A 19695-nucleotide genomic window follows, 5' to 3' on the forward strand; every position below is an offset into this window, starting at 1 on the left:
AGTACGAACGGAGTTCCTTTAAAGTATATCCTGTATTCCTCTTTTCTCCATTTTTTCTAATACATGTACAGCCTTTTTTGCAGTCTCCGTCTATGCAAACTACGTCCATCAATGAGGCTGTTTTACACCTTTATATATCAATTTAGCAGTCCATTAATTAATATTCTCTCAGTTTCGCACAGTTCATTTTCATTTTGATCTTCCAGTCCTCTGTCAACTCTCTTATTCGTAGAAATCTTCTTCTCCTCCATCTCATCCGTTAACTTGTCTATGAAAAAACAAGGTATTTCCATCTGTTTGTGGAAGGGGGAGTCCGCTTCATATTTGATTCCACGTTCCATTCTATCTGCTGACATCACAAGCTGGTGACACTTTCATTTCAGTGATGGCATAGCATATTCCGTGATGTTCCTTTGGATCTCTGAATTCCTTTGGTCGATGGTTGTCGGCCTGGCTATTGATATTCATCAACCATCAATTGTTCGTCACGACAGGTTGCAGTTTGAATCGTTCGCCTCTGCCCGCTTGTTTTCCTTGGCTCGTATTTGTTCTGTGACCAAAAACAACAAGGGTTCGGGAGAAGGAAGAAACAAACTTCCATGCAAGACCTCATTTGTCAGAAAACACTAACAGTGAATGATAGATATGATCGTAGAATATTGGAGAAGTCGAATTCACTTTTATGGAAAGCTTTTTGTCTTTTTTTTTCGGTGAGATGAAACGAGGGGAATTAATTCAAGTGCAGGCCGAGTCACTCGGATGTTACAGGCCGGTGGGTTGGTCAATTCTGGAAACGAGATTGGTGCGGACAGGTCTTGATTGTTTTCACATGCATATTGCATGAAGCGGTGTTCAGACCTCTTATAAAATTCAGACTGATGGAACGTGGCTGCACCACATCTGGTTTCGGCATTACAAGGGCACTGACCTCGGGGAATTTGTTTTAAGGACGAGGTATACGCTCACTGGGGAACGGAATACATTAACACCTTTGACTTTGTGATATAGTGATTATTGCTTGTCGTATCCCTTCATCTTTTTCTCTCTCCTTTTCCTTCTGTCCGTTTTATCTTTAACTCTGCTGGATTGGATTACATTCACTGTTATCATCTGTACGATCTTCAATGAATTTGTAGAGTTCAAGGTACTCACTTTAAGGTCAAAGGAAGTCGACGGTATATACAGTATGTAAGAACATTACGGTTGTGCAATCTACCTCAGCATTATTTGTTTGATAATGTAAAAATCATCGACCATTTGATCTCAAACAATTTCCATGAAGACTTCAGATTGAAGTTATTAGTTGTTATTTCAATTGAGATTGCACAGTGACATCGATCACTATCATCAAACTCATCCAGGAGTAAGTCTAACAGTTATCTACATGATTGTCCCTTGCCAATGCGCAGAGTGAAAAGACAGAAGAAAATTAAAATAAGAATTATAATGGCGACCTTCATAGAGAGCGAAGATTACTTCAAGAGGTTTCAATGATGTTAAAAGTAGTTTTGACACAATTAGGCCCACATGAAGAAAATATAATTATATTGTCTCTCACTTTATTCGGGGAATGACCGAAACGAGGTAGAAAATTAGGATATTTTTTTATGCAAGACAAATTGTTTCTACTTTTCAGTGATTTATATGTGGTATCTTCGGAAGAAAAACCTGGCAAGAAATGATAAGCCATATATTTTCCAGTTTACTTAGCTTGTTGAACTCATCTCAAGGCACTTTCTTGTGGGTTTGCTGTTATCATGGTGTCTTACCGGCCAGCTTCTTGCAGTCGATGTTGATGAGCCCCTCGTAAAGCTCCTTCAGAGGGTTGTCTTCCAGTCCGTGGAGCCATATCAACATCATCCGGTAACCATGGGCCTTCCAGCTCTGCTTGCCTGCATCACATAGAGATTGGGGCATGGGCATGAGGGGTGAGGATTTATCGCTGGTGGAGTCAAAAGTATGCAAGACACGCTTGTCACTTGAACTATCGTAAAAAAGAAATATTCTCCACAAGACAATGACCCACAACTCCTCTGGGCCGCATCACGAGCCGGTTCGTTAATGGCAGGGGGTCTTCGATGTGCTATCATAGGGGCGACTCTTTGAAGCAAGGGTGTCATAATACGGATATGTCGGTTGTTACAGGGTTGCTACAGAATTATAATGAATATAATCTGGTGCAAAAATATTACGTACCCTGTCAAAGGGGGATCAATGCATGCCCAGTAAATGTCCGATTGTCATCGTTTGTACGCGAGTTTAAACTGTCTTTGCGAACTGGAAATTTTTAAGGGTTGTGCGGAATATGTTCATGCTTCGGTAAAAGAAAACGAGTTGACGTTTCCCTAGCATTCCGTTGAGCCAACCGGCGAACGGAGCAGCTGTCGAACGCCTGCCGCTCGGCAAGCAAACGCGCCATTTGAGAATAGCTTCATTCAACGCCTTGTTCAAATATAATGAACAGAGACTCCAGGCTCCTGTCGACTTTTTTTTTTCATAAAGAGTAAATCTGAATAACCTGCGTATTCGCCGTTACATAGAAATAATGTAGCATTCAAGTTTGGTTAATGACCCAGCAAGAATTGTCCATCTATATGTTACAACTGTGACATAACCTAAGGTAAATGATGCCGTTTCTTCCCTATAGACTTTAAAAGGGATATTCGTGAGAAACGGTTTGTCTATTACACACAGGCCTATACGTGACCGTTTCCGAGAACATAGAACGGATCTTCTCTGCATGCGATCCGCGGGCAGCATCAGCGACAACGATATTTTCATTTCATTTCGTTTTGTTTCATTTCAAACACATATGATTACAACATTTGAATACACCGATGTGTTGGTTCAGTGAGTAGAGCGGCTGCCCTCACAATCGGGAGGTCGTGGGTTCAATCCCCGGCCGCGTCATACCAAAAGACGTTAAAAGATGGGAGTTGCTGCTACCTTGTTTGCCGTTCAACAGTTGAAAAGGTTAGAGCAACGTCGATCTGGCGCTGCTCAGTGGCTGCCGGGCCCACGATCAATTGGGCAAAATGAATTTCCATTCTTGGACAATAAAATTTGGAGTTTATATCCAAAACAATTATTATTATTATTATTATTACATAATAACACAACAACGGAATGAAAAACAAACTATGAACAGTAAAACAATTTTGTAAATTTCGCGATAAATGCCGAAAAAATGGGATGGAACTGCTTTTAGCAGTCCCCTCCAATGACCAATGAAAATGACAGTGGCAATGATAATCTTAATAGTATCCATTGGTACCCTCGTTGGGGATGGGGGCAACCATGAATGAATTTTACATAGAGAATAATCAAAATCAAAACATGATAAGACGATGAGTGAATAGATCCAATTTACAGTATTGGCATTTACAGAAAAGAAATTCACGCGATAACGAAGTAATAAGTCAGGTAATTCAATTCAGCGACGAAATATATTGAGATCGGTGGGTATTCACAGTACATGTATTTACAGAGGAATAATTCATGAGATAACACAAAATAAAAACTGAAGTAAATCAATTCAACAAATATATAAATTGAAATCAGTGGATGTTCCAGGCTGGCACCAGTAAATCAAAATGCGGAGAATCAATGAATGTGTACATAAAAACCTAACTGGACATAAATCGAAAAAGAAACATTGCAGTAGTTTTGGTAGCCTGTAAAGTGGGTATTCAAAATTATTCATTATTTTATTACAAGATGTTTACTAAATTACAGCAGGTTTTAGGATTAGTAGAAGTAACCAACTCAGGATCAGTAACCGCGGCCAGTCCGCTCACCTGTGTATTGCATCTCGATGGCCGCCATATGCTCCGGCTTGAATCCCCAGAAGTAGAAGAGGCGCGTACTTTCCTCCTTCGTCAGCTGCTTGTGGGTCAGCTTGTAACAGATTGGTCTCATTTGCTCACGGATCTCCGGTTTCTCCTTCCGGAATTGGAGCACGTCCAAGTTCCTGATATCCCCAGGCCGCCGTTTGTGCTGTTGTTTTTCAGCGATAATAATTGATTTTCAAACAGATTATCACCGGTTTGCCCTACATACAAGTTCTGGTTACTTTACGGTCCTTCAAACTTAATTGAACAAAATTATCTTTTTTTCTGCTTGCAAAGTATTTGCTCGTGATGTCATCCCATGGGAGAATGGATATAGTACAAAGTAAGCACTTTTTCATCTTTTTGAGATAGAGAGAGATAGAGAGAGAGATTTTGTTCTGTATGCACGTATACCATGAATTCGATATTCGATGTTTTTATGTTTTCTGTATCTGCGATGGAAAGCTTGCTTTGTAATTGAGTTTAAATTAATTTGAATCTCAGTTAGCGGCTGGCGTTGGTCGCAAGTTCATCTTTCAGCCACCCAAGAGCGTAAAATCATAAAAATTTCCTCTGTTCAGGTAACATGTAAGGCAGGTAAATATACAAAGACTCTTGAAGCCAAATATATAACGTGATTGGAGAAAAATAAATAAAAAGATCAGTGAACGTACAAAAAAAAAAAATCATTATGGTACATAAATGAAGAACGCAAAAAAAAAAAGAAGAGCAAATGGAATAATATGATGGTCGCATAAAGAAACTACATTCGAAAGGTAGTTTCAAGATGCAAAGAGATATACCTGCCGTAAAACATTTTTTTTTTCATTAGATCAATCTATTTCAAATAAAGTTTTGTGATGGATGACTGAATAGAATTGTTTGTAGATGATTGCAGTGTACTTCTGAAGTATTCAATTTCCACACCGGAATAAAGATGATGATGTACACTTCAATTTATGGTATCCACGCTTGGCATGTCATATCAATCACATCAAAGATAATTTTTGATCTCACAAAGATTGTAAAATGAAAACATATAAACTAATTGAATTTAAAAATTCTCCATAAAACTGAAATGGTTTGATCAAAGATTGCCTTATAGGACTACCACGAAAGGTTAGCTATATTCTCTCTGATTCCCGCTTCATGTATAACACAAGGTAACCGACTTTCCATTTTTCTTCAAGGTGTATATCTAAAAAATGAGATAATAAACATTCCTCTTATTATCGTAAAAGCAATCAAACTACTCTTGGTCAAACTAATCTTTCCACCGTGTTCTTCTATGCTACATGAAAGACGGACACTATTTACCTTCAGCCAATACCTGTCGGCTTTTATTATCATATCGACGATGGTAATGTTATCTGCCCGGGCGGCCATCGACAGCGCCGTTTTGCCCGTCTGTTTTAAATTAAAAAAGAAAACGAAAAAGAAAACGCAAATCATTCCAAGGAGCTGCCGAGTATTACAAGTGACACACAGAGTGTAGATGCAGTAAGCCAATCTTTATAAAAGAGTATTAGTGTTTTACCAAGCACATAACTTCACCAAATTACCTCTGAAAATGACAAACGTCGTCATATCAAGAACGTGGTACACCTGAACTTGGACTGCCACATTGTTTGACACGGACAAAATTGAAATCCTGGAAGATGTGTGGTATGCTTTCTTCTTGTTGTTTCTCTCTAGATGTTTATTCAGCCAACGTGTAAAGTGAACTCGCCAACTTCATCGCCAATACAACCATGAATAAAATGCGACAATCATAATATGATCTGTCGTCTTGATGCACGAATGTACTTAAGAACCGTAAGAGGCGGTCAATGATCTTATAGTACATGCCATAAGCTTCTATTTTTTTCTTTTTTTCTTTTGGTTTGTTTGCTTGTTTGTTTGTTTGTTCGTTTTTAATTCCACAAGACTTCATGTACGAAAGGACAGAAGTGAGAACAGCGCAGGGAACAGACAGACTTTAGGGAATTTTAAACGGAAATTGGCTCGCTGCAGCTCAAGAAGAAAACTGTAATCTATGGTATTTCTGAATTGATTAAAGCTAATCACATAGATTGCACACCACGAGGTTGTCAACTTAAAGCGTTACTTGTGACCTAGAAACGTGCGATCATCGCTAAGTCTACATCACAAGGTTGCCGCGTCACTCTGAGACATGGAAATAGAGTGCAAGTCAAGGAGGAAGAAAAAAATGATTATTCATTCCTTTTTTTTCTCCCATTTTATCGGCATTTATTCCTTACAAAAAAGGAAACATTTCGTCTGGGTTGTGTTGTGAACCATGGATGTGTACGTGTCTGTGTTTACATATGTACAAAATGTATTTATATAATGTGTGTGTACCATTTATGTATAATGTACATAATTATTCATACATAGGTATATCTATCTATCAATCGAAATGCATACATATGTATGTATATATATATATATATATATATATATATACAAATACAATATATATATATATACAAATTGTAATATATAAATATAAGAGAAAGACAAGAAGGGAATGTGTGGGTGTGTATTTAGGTTGTTGTATGAAAAAACACAAGCACATCAAACAAACTGCAGATCTGATGAGAAAATCAGATCACGTGTTGGTACTCGTTCAAGTTAATAGTAGACGGAGCCTTTGGTCAAAAAACTAAAACAAAAGCATCAACCATTCATCATGACATGGAAAAAAAAGCAATCAAATGTCAAAATATTCCATGGATTATTACAACTTGCACTTTCTCAATGTTCAAAAAAAAAAAAACCCACACAATTCTTTTAAGTAATATCAACTTACTCAACCACTCAAAATCTCGAGTTTCTCCAAAATGCCGACAGTCTGCTAATATCCCTAATACTCTGGCATCAAAATAAAACGAGGAGAATTAACCAAAAAAAAAAAGGAATAAAACTTTCTCTCCTTTCCTATAAGTTTCGAATGTTTTGCACTTTTCGGAATATCCACGTCACGTCTTTCCTGGATTGTTGGATGGTATTTGCTATTGATAAGCGTCATCAGGGAATTCAAGAGACCCGCATGGGTGATAAGCAATACCAATACGGTACCCCGCCATAATCCTGACTCTACTTCATCTCCCGAACCCCCATCACTCAGGAGACACGTTACCATAGACACGCGCGCATCTTTCCTTTCATTAAATACCATCAGTCCCTCCCCCTCTTTCTCTCTCTCCTTCTCTCTCTTTCTCTCTCTCTCTCTTCTCTAAGGAGCCCCATTACATCCAACTCCCATACTTTCTCATTTCCCGAAATGTTGCCTCAACGGATCGCTTTCACTTTTATTGAGCGATCATAGTGCCAGAATATCGGAAAAACTCGCTCTATATGCTCAGATGTATTTCACACGTATGCTTCATTTCATGCGCTATCATCCTCCACTTTTAATCATTTGAGAAATAGCTGCTCTAATTATTGTAAACAATACTGTAATTGGCACTTTATTCGGTCTTGTTCCTCACTAGCATCATCACCAGGATTGTCAGACCAATATCATTACCATATATTTTTTTTTTTTTGGGGGGGGGGTATGCTTATCACAACTTTTAATCATTCCGTTCATTCCTTTTCATCGTTTATGTTCCCAGTGCAGTTTAAACATGAACCAGAATTTCTGAAAAGCTGCAGTCAATGCTGCAAATATCAAATCAAAACAAGACAAGATAAAACAAAACAAAACAAAACACCAACCTTCAAGAAAAAGCAGTGCTAGGAACGGGTCACAGAACAATGAACATTGGAAATGCAAATTGTAATAGACGAAACATCAGGCATTTGCCTATACTCCAACCAAATCTGACATATGTAGGCTGACGAGGCGTTTTGTTGTCTACTGATTTGGAAGTGCAGAGTCTCGAAATCATTGAATTTGGAGACGAGCGGATTAAGGGTCTCCCGTAAGCTCAGAAGGCAATACTTAATAACATCAGCAGATGGATTATAAAGGGGGTAGAGAGAGGGGGTGGGAGGGACAGACTGTAAAAGAACAAAATGTGATTAGTTTTGACCTCTCCTTTCCTTACCATGCACAACAAACTTAAAAGATGAAGAGAAGTATATGGTAGAAAATTGAGAGATCATATTAGATCTATGAGAAGCCTCGCCCCACAGTCAAGCGAAGGCACGGTGCCCCATTATTAGTGGCCATGCACTACACGTCCCTTTAGACAAGTTCAACGCCCAACTGCGAAGTGCGTTCAACGCAACATTAAATGCCCATAAACGAGTAAGGGAAAAAAAAAGAACGTTCTATTTGTCATTGGCTGCACGTAATGTGCCCACTTAACGGACAGACAGACAGTCAAATGGGACTTATTTTTCCACCTCCAGTCTTCCCCCTCCCTAAACTCTTTCCGTCTGTGGGTCTTTATTCGTCTTGTCTACAATTCGTCACTTCTAACTGAACTTTTTGCATGTAGAAACTCAAGAAAAGATTTGTTCTTTGTGAATATGACGAATTTCATACGCAATTTTGCCACCACTTTTTCATTTTCGTTTAACAATTTCATTGGATCGCCTTAATGTGTGTATGATGATGATCATCACCTTTTTATTGAAGTTTATCAAACAACAAAGGAAAACAACGAAAGAAGGCTCTCTGCATCATATCACTTGTGATTACGTAATCCCGCTCTTGGTCATCCTTTCTTCAATGTCTGATTTCCTGCACCAGAGGATCTGTCTTTCATTCATAGGCTGGTAAAGTCATCAGTTCGTCATTCCATTTCATCTCCCATCTACAGAAGATGTGAATGTACTCGACACAATATTCACCTCACACTGACGGTTACTTCTAAAGTCGCACCTAACCACTTTAGTCTCGAATGATTATGTCACCGGGTGGGGAATATAAAATCGAAGAACGGTGTGGTCATTGTATAATTTTTTATTTTATTTGGATAATTATGAACTACAGAGATACATACACACATACACAGGCCGACTTATTCATTCATAAATAGGTACACTGCAAAAAGTCCGGTGTTAAATAGTGAACACCGAGCTGGTGTTAAATTTTCGGTGCTCATTTATGGTGTTAAATTAACACCCCCGGGTGTCATTTCCAAATTTTAAACTGTTTTTTGAAGAGTTTCTTAGTAACTGCACTTCTTGTTGATTTTTAATTTAAACAAGACGATCAAGAATTTTACATTAAAATACTAGATTTTTGAAAAAATGTGAAAATAATTTTACACCAAAGTAACACCAGCTGGTGTGGTCCCTTATTGAAGCTGGACGGGTGTTAAACCATTGATATTAACACCAACAAGTATCAAATCAACACCATGTGGTGTCATTTTTTAATTAACACCAGTGCAGTGTCAAAATAACACCTGGTACAATGTCAAATTAACACCACGAAGTGTCAGGTGAACACTTTTCAACACCATCACAGTGCATTTTTAACACCTGTGGGTGTGGTCCTTTATTGAAGTTTGATCGGTGTTAGATTTAACACCCGTGGTGTTAAATCTAACACCCATGTTTTTACAGTGTACAAACATACACAGACACACACACACACAGACACACACATATATATTATATATATATATATATATATATATATATATATATATATATATATATATATTATTCATACAAGAGTACCTACATACATACATTAATAGAGAGTAATTTTTTTTTTTACTCCAGTTAGGGTCTGGGGGAAGAAGACATTTCCGTGAGTTTCTGACGTTTGTCAAGTGTTTAACACTTAAGTATGTTTGTTTGTGTGTGTGTTTTTTTTTTATTTGAGCTTTGATGCAATATTACAAACCATTATTCATCCCATTGTTCAGGATGCTGCTTAGTTGTTGTTGTTGTTGGTTTACAAAGTGATTCAGCATCAAGAAATATGAAACATTTTTTAAAACTTAATTTGACATGTCCCAAGAGAACCATTCAATTTAAAAAGAAAATCTCTCACAAAAACGACAAAAGCCAATTTAAAACATACACACACAGACTCAGACACACACACTCACACTCACACACACGCACAGCACGCACACACTCACATACTCTTAAACGTATGTTGTGTGTTGATCGTTATACTTCAATGTACACTGTACATGTTTTTCTAATTTGCATAATATTTCCTAGTGCCCATGCACATCGTCTACAAATGTTTTTTTCTGTGCACATAATGAAGGGAAAATATTACATGATTATGTATCATATATATTTTGTACATATATATACATATATATATATATATATATATATATATATATATATATACTATACCTTGTCCTGGACGTGGAGATTGATACCCGCTACAAGCAAGAGTTCGGCGATATCCACCATCCCGTTCTCCGTCGCCTCATGGAGGGCTGTACGTCGTTTCTGGATGAGAGAAAGGAGAGAGTTGTTATGACGTCAAGCGTAACATGCTGTATCTCACTGCACGCACATTAGATGATAATTGAACATGAATAAATTGCTGATATCAAACGGTCTTCATGCAGTACTAGAATTGGTCGGTGATTGGTGATAATGCACTTTCGTGACTATTAAAAGCAGGGAGGATCGAAACCGTTATATTGCGAGCAGTGACATCACGTCAGGTAATATAAAGCCAGACTTTGACTGGTTGCCAGCGGAGCTAGAATGAAGATATGAATTATTGTAGACCACATAATCTAACAGAACATAATGCATTGTCTATTGCTTTAATGTAACACTTGTTATTCCCTTGGGAGTTTAAATGGATAGTATAGTTTTGGTCATTAAAGTTGGTGATTAAGGCTTTAACTCTTTGTGAGATAATAAGAAACCACTTATACGAAATATCAAAGATCGTACAATTCGAGAGGAATTCAGAATTTACTTGATGAAAATTGGCTATATATATATATATATATATATAAAAGCAACAACAACAAAGCAAAACAGGCTAGTCCTGATAACACGTGGGTCCCACATTTAGGACCTCTTTGTTTTTGGATATCTCAGCCACTTCAAAACCGATTTTCATTAAACAAGCTTTGGTTCCTCTTAGACTTGTATGCTCTTTAATATCTTTTATAAATGGTTTCTAGTTATCTCACAAAGAGTTACAACCTGAATTCTCCATCTGAAGCAAAACTATACCATCTCTTTAAGATACAATTTCTTGGGGTAAAGTGTTATAGTACACTTCTAAAAAGGCAATATCTATGTATATTTTTTTCTTTTTTTATAGTATGCTCGATCTGTCATGTCTGTACTATTATGAGTGACCAAGTGAGAAGGAAGGAGCTAGACTGGGATTTGAAACCGCGTCACCAGCCGTGTAACTGTTTACCGGGCATGAGGTGGCACTACCACTGAGCTGAAGTCAGTTTATGGAAGGGAAACAATGCTTGAACAAATACCCAATGTTTCACCACTCCTTCATTTTTCTTGGTCTTACTTTAAGGAAATATCTGTAATAATACGTAGCAAGCTTGAGTCACGTGATCACATGACCTGGATAAGCCTTCGTTAGTTCCACTAGGCGCATGAGCAGAAATAGGTCATTCGTAACAACAGGCATGATTAGTTTTTATATTCATTGAGATAACATTAATTATGTACTGAATGTTCATGTGATTCATATAAATGGTGCTCACTAGCACATCCAACTGACAGCAACAAAGTGTTCATTAAAGCCTAGTATTTGACAATATTGATAAAAAAAAAATTGTGAATGTATTCAATGCAAAACAATGAAATGAATGCTTCCCCGAGTGTGAAATAACAGACCATTCTGGTCACATGGTCTACGCATGTTTGAACATAAATTCCATAAATTAGTATACTTCGGGCGAGCTTGTGCATTGTGTCGCTTTGAAAATATGTGAAGAGCCTAATCACCTAAGGAAAAAAAGAAAGGTCATTTGCACAATGTGCACATGAGCAAATTACGATCTGGCTTATTGCCTTGTCAAATCGCCGTCGTCGGTGCATAGCTCGGGGGACCACATCAGGTTCTTTAAAAAATTATAACCATTGTGTGGTTATAACTTTGACTATACGCATCGTTTGAAAGGATGATTTCAAAATCTCTCGGCCGTGTGCATAAGGAAAACGTATTCGAAAGCACTGCCATGTAAAAATGATTGATTTTTAAAGGTAAAAAATGCTCATCCTGCCAAATAAAACAATGATCTCATTTGATAAAAGTTATGGGAGTGATTTTAGATTTCATGGGGTTTTTTTAACATTAATTTTGTTGTTTATTTGTTTTGTTTTGTTTTCCGTGTATATGTCCCCTCATGGGCCATGAAAAAAAAAAAAGTTGTTTACGTCACCCAGCTGCCTGGTTTTGGCGAGTGACATTTAATCGTTTGCAATAAGAAAGATTTGTTCTTTGTATTATCAGTGCTTTTATTTGATTGGAAGTAATCTTGACATTTTGAAGCATAATCGTAATATACAGGATATGAAATTCCAATCGATACAACATACGCAGAGGATTACGTATTAGAGTTATTGTTTTCCCTTCTAATTCTCTCTCTGCTATTATACTTCTCTCTCTTTCTCCCCATATGCAACCAATCTACCTATCCTTGTACTTATATATTTTATCTATATATTTGTCTATCTCCCTCCTATTTGTATTCCTCCAAAATTGGTGTTATTCGTTTACAGCGTCGCTTGTCGTGACAATGACACTAATATGGGAAAAGTCATGGTGTCCATCAAATTATTCATTTAGCTCCGTCAATGTCCTGCATTCCTTCGGGCAAGGACATCCGTAATTAATCTTCGTCGATATACTGATCAACCGTAAACGTGGCTGCCGGCACACAGAACTTGCCCAAAATTGGCCAGTGGACTTCATGTCATTCACAAAGCTGGAAAAAAAAAAAGAAGAATAACGGGGGGGGGGGGAGGGAGTCGATATTGCAATTTTCTTTTCTTTTTTAGTTTATCCCGAGGTCAGGGGATTTTTAGATGCGGTTAATGCGACTGAAAAAGTGTCATCATTCAGGCTCTCCTGACGAGCACCTTAGAGGACAGTTGGGCTTTTGCTATAGCCATGTCTGATTGGATCCTGTCGCTAGATTTAGTAATTTGACGCATTGAACCCCGGGAGATGGGAGTACTGCCGTCGGCAACATAAGACGAAATATCGACGAGAATATCTCACAATATTGACATTTCTATCTAAACGGAAGGATGAAGTCACAATGTTTGACGTAGAACAGAAAAAAAAAAAGAGTAGGAAATAAAAAAAAAATACAAAATCTTTGAATTTCCTGCAAGCTCCTTCAGTCATTGCTTTATCATTGTGCTTTTTTTACTGACTTTGTTTCATTCTGTTTTGCCGTATTTGTCTTTTCCGTAGAAGGCAAGAACAGTGTATATTCGCTCATCAAACGTCAGCAAATGATTTGCACGCTTTAAATTTGAATTTTGCCTTTTTTTGTTTCTGTTGTTGTTTTTACTGGAACGCTTCGAGGGATAATTTGTGGTGTTTGTAAGTTGTGTTTTCTTTCTAAAAGTCTTCACTCTCGCCATTACGCGGTAGCCTTGTTTGTTGCTTACATTGTGGAAGAGATTATATATATATATATATATATATATATATATATATATATATATACACTGTATATATATATATATATATATATATATATATATATATTTAATAATAATAATAATAATACATACATACATACATACAATTTCTATAGCGCCGTTCTCCACTTTGATTAAATGCTCAAGGCGCTTTACAATTGTACATCAAAGCAAACAGACTGAAGATACAAGTACATCACCGTAATAGAAGAAGATGAAGAAGCAGAGGAAAAAAAAGACATGAAAGTCTGTCTTCAAAAGGCACTGGTCTTCAAAATGCACTGCTAAACAAATACGATTTTAAATTACTCCTGAAAGATGTTATAGAGCTTGAGTCTTTCAGTTCACGAGGAAGTGAATTCCACAGTGTTGGTCCAGCGTGAGCGAAAGTTCGTTCCCCCCAAGATTTCCTAGAAAGCGGAATATGTAAGAGACCTGAAGTTGAGGATCGAAGAGTTCGTGAAGGTTGGTATTGACGAAACAAACAAATATTGTAATCAGGAGCTGTTCCCTCAATAATGTCATAAACCAAAAGAAGTATCTTAAACCGAATACGCTCCTGTACAGGCAACCAATGAAGACTCTTCAGGATAGGTGTGATATGACTGCGATTACTTGACAAAGAAACAATACGTGCAGCGGCATTTTGTAGCTTTTGTAATTGGGCAATTTGTGAGTTTGGTAGATTGAAAAACAAACCATTACCGAAACCAAGGCGTGAAGAAATAAGTGCATGAACAAGTTTTTCCGTGGCAGAGCGAGTCAAATACTTGCGAATAAAACCAATATTGCGCAATTGATAACGGACTGATTTAGAAATGTTGGTGATTTGATCAGACATAGCCATGTGAGAGTCAAGCATAACACCCAGATTGCGACATGAGAGAGGGATATCATTACCTACAATCGAAATAGAATCAATATCCAACTTATTCAAGTGATATTTAGAACCAAAAAGGATAAATTCACACTTGCTGTGGTTTAGAAGCAATGAGTTAGACCTCATCCAAGCATCAATATCAATGATGCAATTTTCTAGACAGCGCAGTGCATGAGATGCTTGGATTTGATGCGGTGGAAAAGATACAAAAACTTGTATGTCGTCTGCATATAGATGATACCGAACAGAATGACTTTGAAATATTTTCCGCAGACCGATCAAATAGATAGAAAAAAGGATGGGCCTGCCAACATAGCCTTGAGGTACACCACAGCCTTATGGCTTTAAGGACGATGTGACACCATTCAAAAGAACAGACTGTGAATGGTGTGATAGGTATGATTTAAACCAATCGAGAGCCTGTCCCTGGATACCCAAACTTGTAAGTGTATTGACAAGAATTCTGTGATCTACAGTGTCGAAGGCCGAAGACAGATCCAACAAAACCATTGCTGTGACGGATCCGGAATCCATTTCCCTTAAAATATAACTAGAAACATTCATCAAAAGGGTCTCCACACTATGGTGAGGGCGATAAGCCGACTGTAAAGGATCGAATAGACCATGTTCCAGCATATAGTCTGAGAGTCTCGAAAACACAACTCTCTCTAAAATCTTGAACAAAAATGAAAGATTGCATACAGGACGATAACTTGTCATTGATTCCTTATCCAATGAAGGTTTTTTCAGTAAAGGACGGATCAGACCTTTCTTTAAAGATGAGGGTACGCTTGCTTGCTCAATACTGAGGTTAACAATTTGAAAAATAATCGGGGCAAACGTGGGTGCGCAGTCCTTCAAGAGAATGGTTGGAACCGGATCCAGTGGACAGGAATTAAGAGGCAATTTACGAAGAAGGAGAAGTATTTCATCAGTAGTTGTATGTTGGAAGGTTTCCAGTGTGGAAGAGGTGACAGGTTCAGATTCAGGTAGTACAACATTACAATTGAAATTATCTGGATTTTTTCAACTTTCGAATGAAAAAACTGACTAAAAGTTTCAGCCATGGCACAGCCATCGACATGTTTAGGCAATGGAGATGACTGTTTGCGGTCCAAAAGTCGACTGGCGACGTTGAAAAGCTTCTTATGGTCATCTCCGCAGTTTTCGATGAGTCTGGTGTGATAGATGCGTTTGGCTCTGGACACAAGGTAGTTTACTCGGTCTCTCTGATCACAGAACAACGTTCTGTCTGTCTGCAGCTTTCCATTGTTGCGCCATCTCCTCTCAAGTCGTCGCCGCTTTTCCTTTGCTTCAGAGATACCAGAGTCATACCAGGGACTGTACTGATGAGACTTGACTTTCCGAGTCTTGGATGGTGCGTGAATGTCCAGTAACCTGCTGAGTTCTGAATTGTAGCGGGTCACAGCACCATCAACGTCGGCTGTTGACAAGGACAAAATGCTACTGTCAGACACATCGTTGGCGAAATCAGTCCTGTTGATGCCTTTTATGTTGCGAGATGAGAACGTAGCATCATTCCTCTCTGGCTTGTTAAAACGAAACAAGCAGGTTACGGCGGAATGGTCGGAGATGCCGGGAATAACTCGTGTGTTAGAAAATAGCAGTCTGTCAGATTGCCGTACCAAGATGACGTCGAGAATATGGCCATGATCATGTGTAGGTGTAGTCACCAACTGGCGGAGTCCATGGCCATCGACGAGGTCGTTGAACTTCTGCGTGTACTGGGATGAGAGCTTATCTAAGTGTATATTAAGATCTCCTGTGATTACGAGAGAAGATAACTTATACAACTTTTCATCTAACAAATCCGAGAACTCATCAATAAAAGATGAAAAAGAACGATATCCTGGTGGTCTGTACATAACTACAATCTCAAGACTAGTAGTGTTGTTAGAGACCACGGCTGACATAGATTCAAAACTTAAATGGTGATCTGACCCAACACCTCCACCACGCCTGGAGGCTCTGGGCTGGTGCAGAAATACAAAACCGGGTGGAGTGAGATCTGCGATGGCTGCATCATCTAATGGAGTCAGCCAAGTCTCAGTCACTGCAACTATATCAAACTTGTTATCAACAACAAAATCTTGAAAAATTGTTGACTTATTACAAAGGGATCGGGCATTGATTGTACACAATCTAAGATGGTCACTAAATTTGTCATAACCTCCTCTTTTCCCTCGATGTGTCTTCGACCTCCGACCGATACCCAGGGACAGAATACTCCTCCATACTTCCTTGTTTTCTTCACACCATTTTGGGGATTTATTGCCACATTTGTATGAGTGAAGAAGCTCACTAGAATATCGAACCCTAAAATTGCGTGTGCCAAAAGTTATAAAATCAGACACATCTTCAGAAGGGCCTGGATTCGGGTTAATGTCCCCACATATAAGCAACTTTACACGATAAGTTGATACAGTATTGGAGTAGTACAGTATGGGGCTCCCAATGTACTTGCCATTTGGTTGTACAGAAGCAGAGCCATGGGACATACCAGGCTGGGTAGCACACATACGACAATAGGTCTGTGATAGCTGAGTGCTATTACACAAAAGAAGGGCAACAAATACTAAAGAATGCAATGCCAATGGTAACATTGTGTCAGTGAGAGTGAACCACACAGAATCAAGTGCAGTGAAGCCTATAGCAATTATAAAATGGCTGTGGCTGTCTGTACTGTATACACTGTAGCTGTACTGAAAAATCAATCCACTGTAAATGCGCAAAAACTGTACAAAAATCACTACAATTTGTCCAGCAAGTGCTTGAAGACAAACATTCAAAGATAGAATACAATACACACTCAATGAAAAACTTACAATAGGAGAAATAAGCGAAGAATTAAAAGCTCTGCTGGCGGGCAGCCACCGGGCGCGCGCAACCACAAAAAAAAAAAAAAAAAAAAAAAAATATATATATATATATATATATATATATCGTCTGTTGAGAATGAGAAGGGCTTTAAATCGTCTCGAACACTATGGGTTTTGTGGTCACTTAACGCCCTTATCATTCTCAACCGACGATATATTCTCTTTTTCTTTCTTTTTTTTCTTTTTTTTTTTTTGGGGGGGGGGGGGTTCTCTCTCTCCTTTTGCGGCGGGAGGTAAAATGACTATCTTGCAGCAACATAACCTGCGAAAGTTTTAAAGTATCTCCCATTGCGTGACGGTGCAGAACCCAAAACACCATTAAGACACAGTAGAAATGCGACCGTGTCTGCCAATGGAATCAATTGATGCATGGAAGTAGGAACAGACAGGGAAGAAGAAGGAGCGGTTTGAAACTCTTACTATACCAGCCGACCTTTTTCTGCTCATTGGACACGGATGATGGGCACTATTGCCAACAGGAAATTTAATCGGGGGGAATTACGTCGCACTCTGATAACCCGCTCTGCCACAAACCAAAAATACAGCAGATCAACGGTATTTAAAAAACACTCTCCCACTGCACGTACCGATTAAATACTACGCAATACTTACGTCATTCATGGCACTTATTTTGCACCCCTGAGATATTAGGGTCTTCACACTTTCTATGTGTCCCATTGTCGTGGCTACGTGGATTGGCGTGTTTCCATGCTGGAAGAAACAAAAAAGAGAAACAGACACATATAATAAGTCAAAAGTAAAATTGTTTCACCGTTCATGTGCGCATGTTCCTATAGCTTTTTACAACCTCATATCATATTCCATATAAAACGACTAGTTTATAGACTAACCTGTCCCACAAAAATAATATATTCTTTGCGACTTGATGCCATCTTCTTGTGAATAATAAAAGGGATAACTGCAAGAACAACGCATTCTTAAGGCACAGGAAGTAAATGCACAGAGTTTCTGACGTATTACATATTTACCAGCTATAAACTTCCCGGAAAGATGCACTTATAGATTGAGAAAAGAAAATATTTAGCATTGTCATTTTCCTCGTGGTGTTGATTGATATTGTTCCGTACATTTCAAACACATGGCGACCGTACCATTATACTACATGCGTTTTCTAATGGGGATCTTTATCACAGCGGATAATTAAGACGCAGATGGAACTGGTTCGCAGAAAAATCCGTGGTGTGGTGCTGTATCTCTTTGATATATACTCTTGTACTATTCTTTCATAGTTTTTCATAACATAGACAAAAACTTCTCTTGATTTGAACCCTTTCTATAGAACATAACTGTTTGTTTTTGGTAGTGAAATTTTCAAAAGCCTCCCAACTGCTACAGTCATCATTGATTCGTAATTCTGTAGCACATTTTAGACGATGTAAGTCCCTGTTTCTCTCTCAAAATGACTAGTTTTAGATAAAGGGCTTCATGATTTTGTGCAGATTTCAGTGTCCTCTTATCTCACTCCAACGGGAGATGTGCAATGAAATTCAAAGTTGCAATTTGATGATGTGAAGACAACACTATCCGTCGCATAATCCCCAATGGACATGATGGGTAGGGGAAAAAAAGGAAAAATGCTTCCAAGGACAATCCAAGCATATTTCTGTTACCTACAGTTCATAGGAGTCTGTAACTTCCTCGGTCCCGAAAACAAATAATAATAATAATAGTAATAAAATCATCATTCTGACAGTAACTCGATCAAAATTGGCATCGATTTCTCTGTAAGAGAATCGCGCGGATGGTCTCCGCTTCGGCACAATCTTCACAAATAACTGGCACAGCTCTCGGCCATTCTGATTCTCGCGCGATATAGAATATGCGCTCCGTCGTAAAGGGAGGTCGTAATAAAACGGTGCCGTGCTATGTCCCGTCCCTGTTGCTGCTTGCATTACCCACATGTTTCTTCAAGGCAACCAAATTTGGTCTCGGGGAGAAGTTGTGCTGCCTGAGTCTTGTCAACGGGACTTGTTTCCTTATCACAATATTGAGAAGTAGGCCTATATAACAACTTTGTGTAGTTACGCTTATTTCATTCATTGTTTATTTGTTTGTTTGACCAAAAAAAAAAAACGTGAGAAGAAAAGAAACCGCGTGATTTAAGAAGGAACGTTCTGAATACTGGGGTAAGAAATCTGACTCGCTTTCCACTGCAACAGTTGAAAAAAGAGGATAAAAAGAACGCAACTTTTTGAAAACTCGGAGCGCAAGCTGACTAAAAATTAGCTCTTCATGACAGCAAAGTTGCAAAATCTTATCATAATGGACGTCGTTAAATAAATTGGTAGATTCATTGATTGTAGCATTACACATCGATTTGTCGTTGATTCTTGTTCTGGTGAGTTTTAGGGAGGCCCTACATTAATTGACACATGCCTTTACGTTTTGTTTTGTTTTGTTGATCGCGTTCTTTTCCCTCATAGAAAACACTTTCTGATAACTTTGTTAAACATGCATGCAATAAGGACTTTGTGTTCATACA

At 38.3% G+C, this 19695-nt stretch overlaps 1 protein-coding gene across 1 annotated transcript in view; it reads right to left on the reverse strand.

Moving 5' to 3' along the window:
• Positions 1-250: 250 nt before the first annotated feature.
• Positions 251-19695, reverse strand: part of LOC140230751 (uncharacterized) — a 57574-nt gene continuing 38129 nt past the window's right edge. Inside the window, exons 12-17 of the mRNA XM_072310888.1 lie at positions 17805-17903; positions 10113-10211; positions 5148-5237; positions 3798-3996; positions 1770-1892; positions 251-550 (exon numbers count right to left, since the gene is read on the reverse strand). Of these exons, the coding sequence (XP_072166989.1) occupies positions 486-550; positions 1770-1892; positions 3798-3996; positions 5148-5237; positions 10113-10211; positions 17805-17903 (675 nt within the window). The 3' untranslated portion in view covers positions 251-485. The remainder of the gene's footprint in view (positions 551-1769; positions 1893-3797; positions 3997-5147; positions 5238-10112; positions 10212-17804; positions 17904-19695) is intronic.

This window comes from Diadema setosum, chromosome 7 (genome assembly GCF_964275005.1).
Source record: "Diadema setosum chromosome 7, eeDiaSeto1, whole genome shotgun sequence".
NCBI lineage: Eukaryota > Metazoa > Echinodermata > Echinoidea > Diadematoida > Diadematidae > Diadema > Diadema setosum.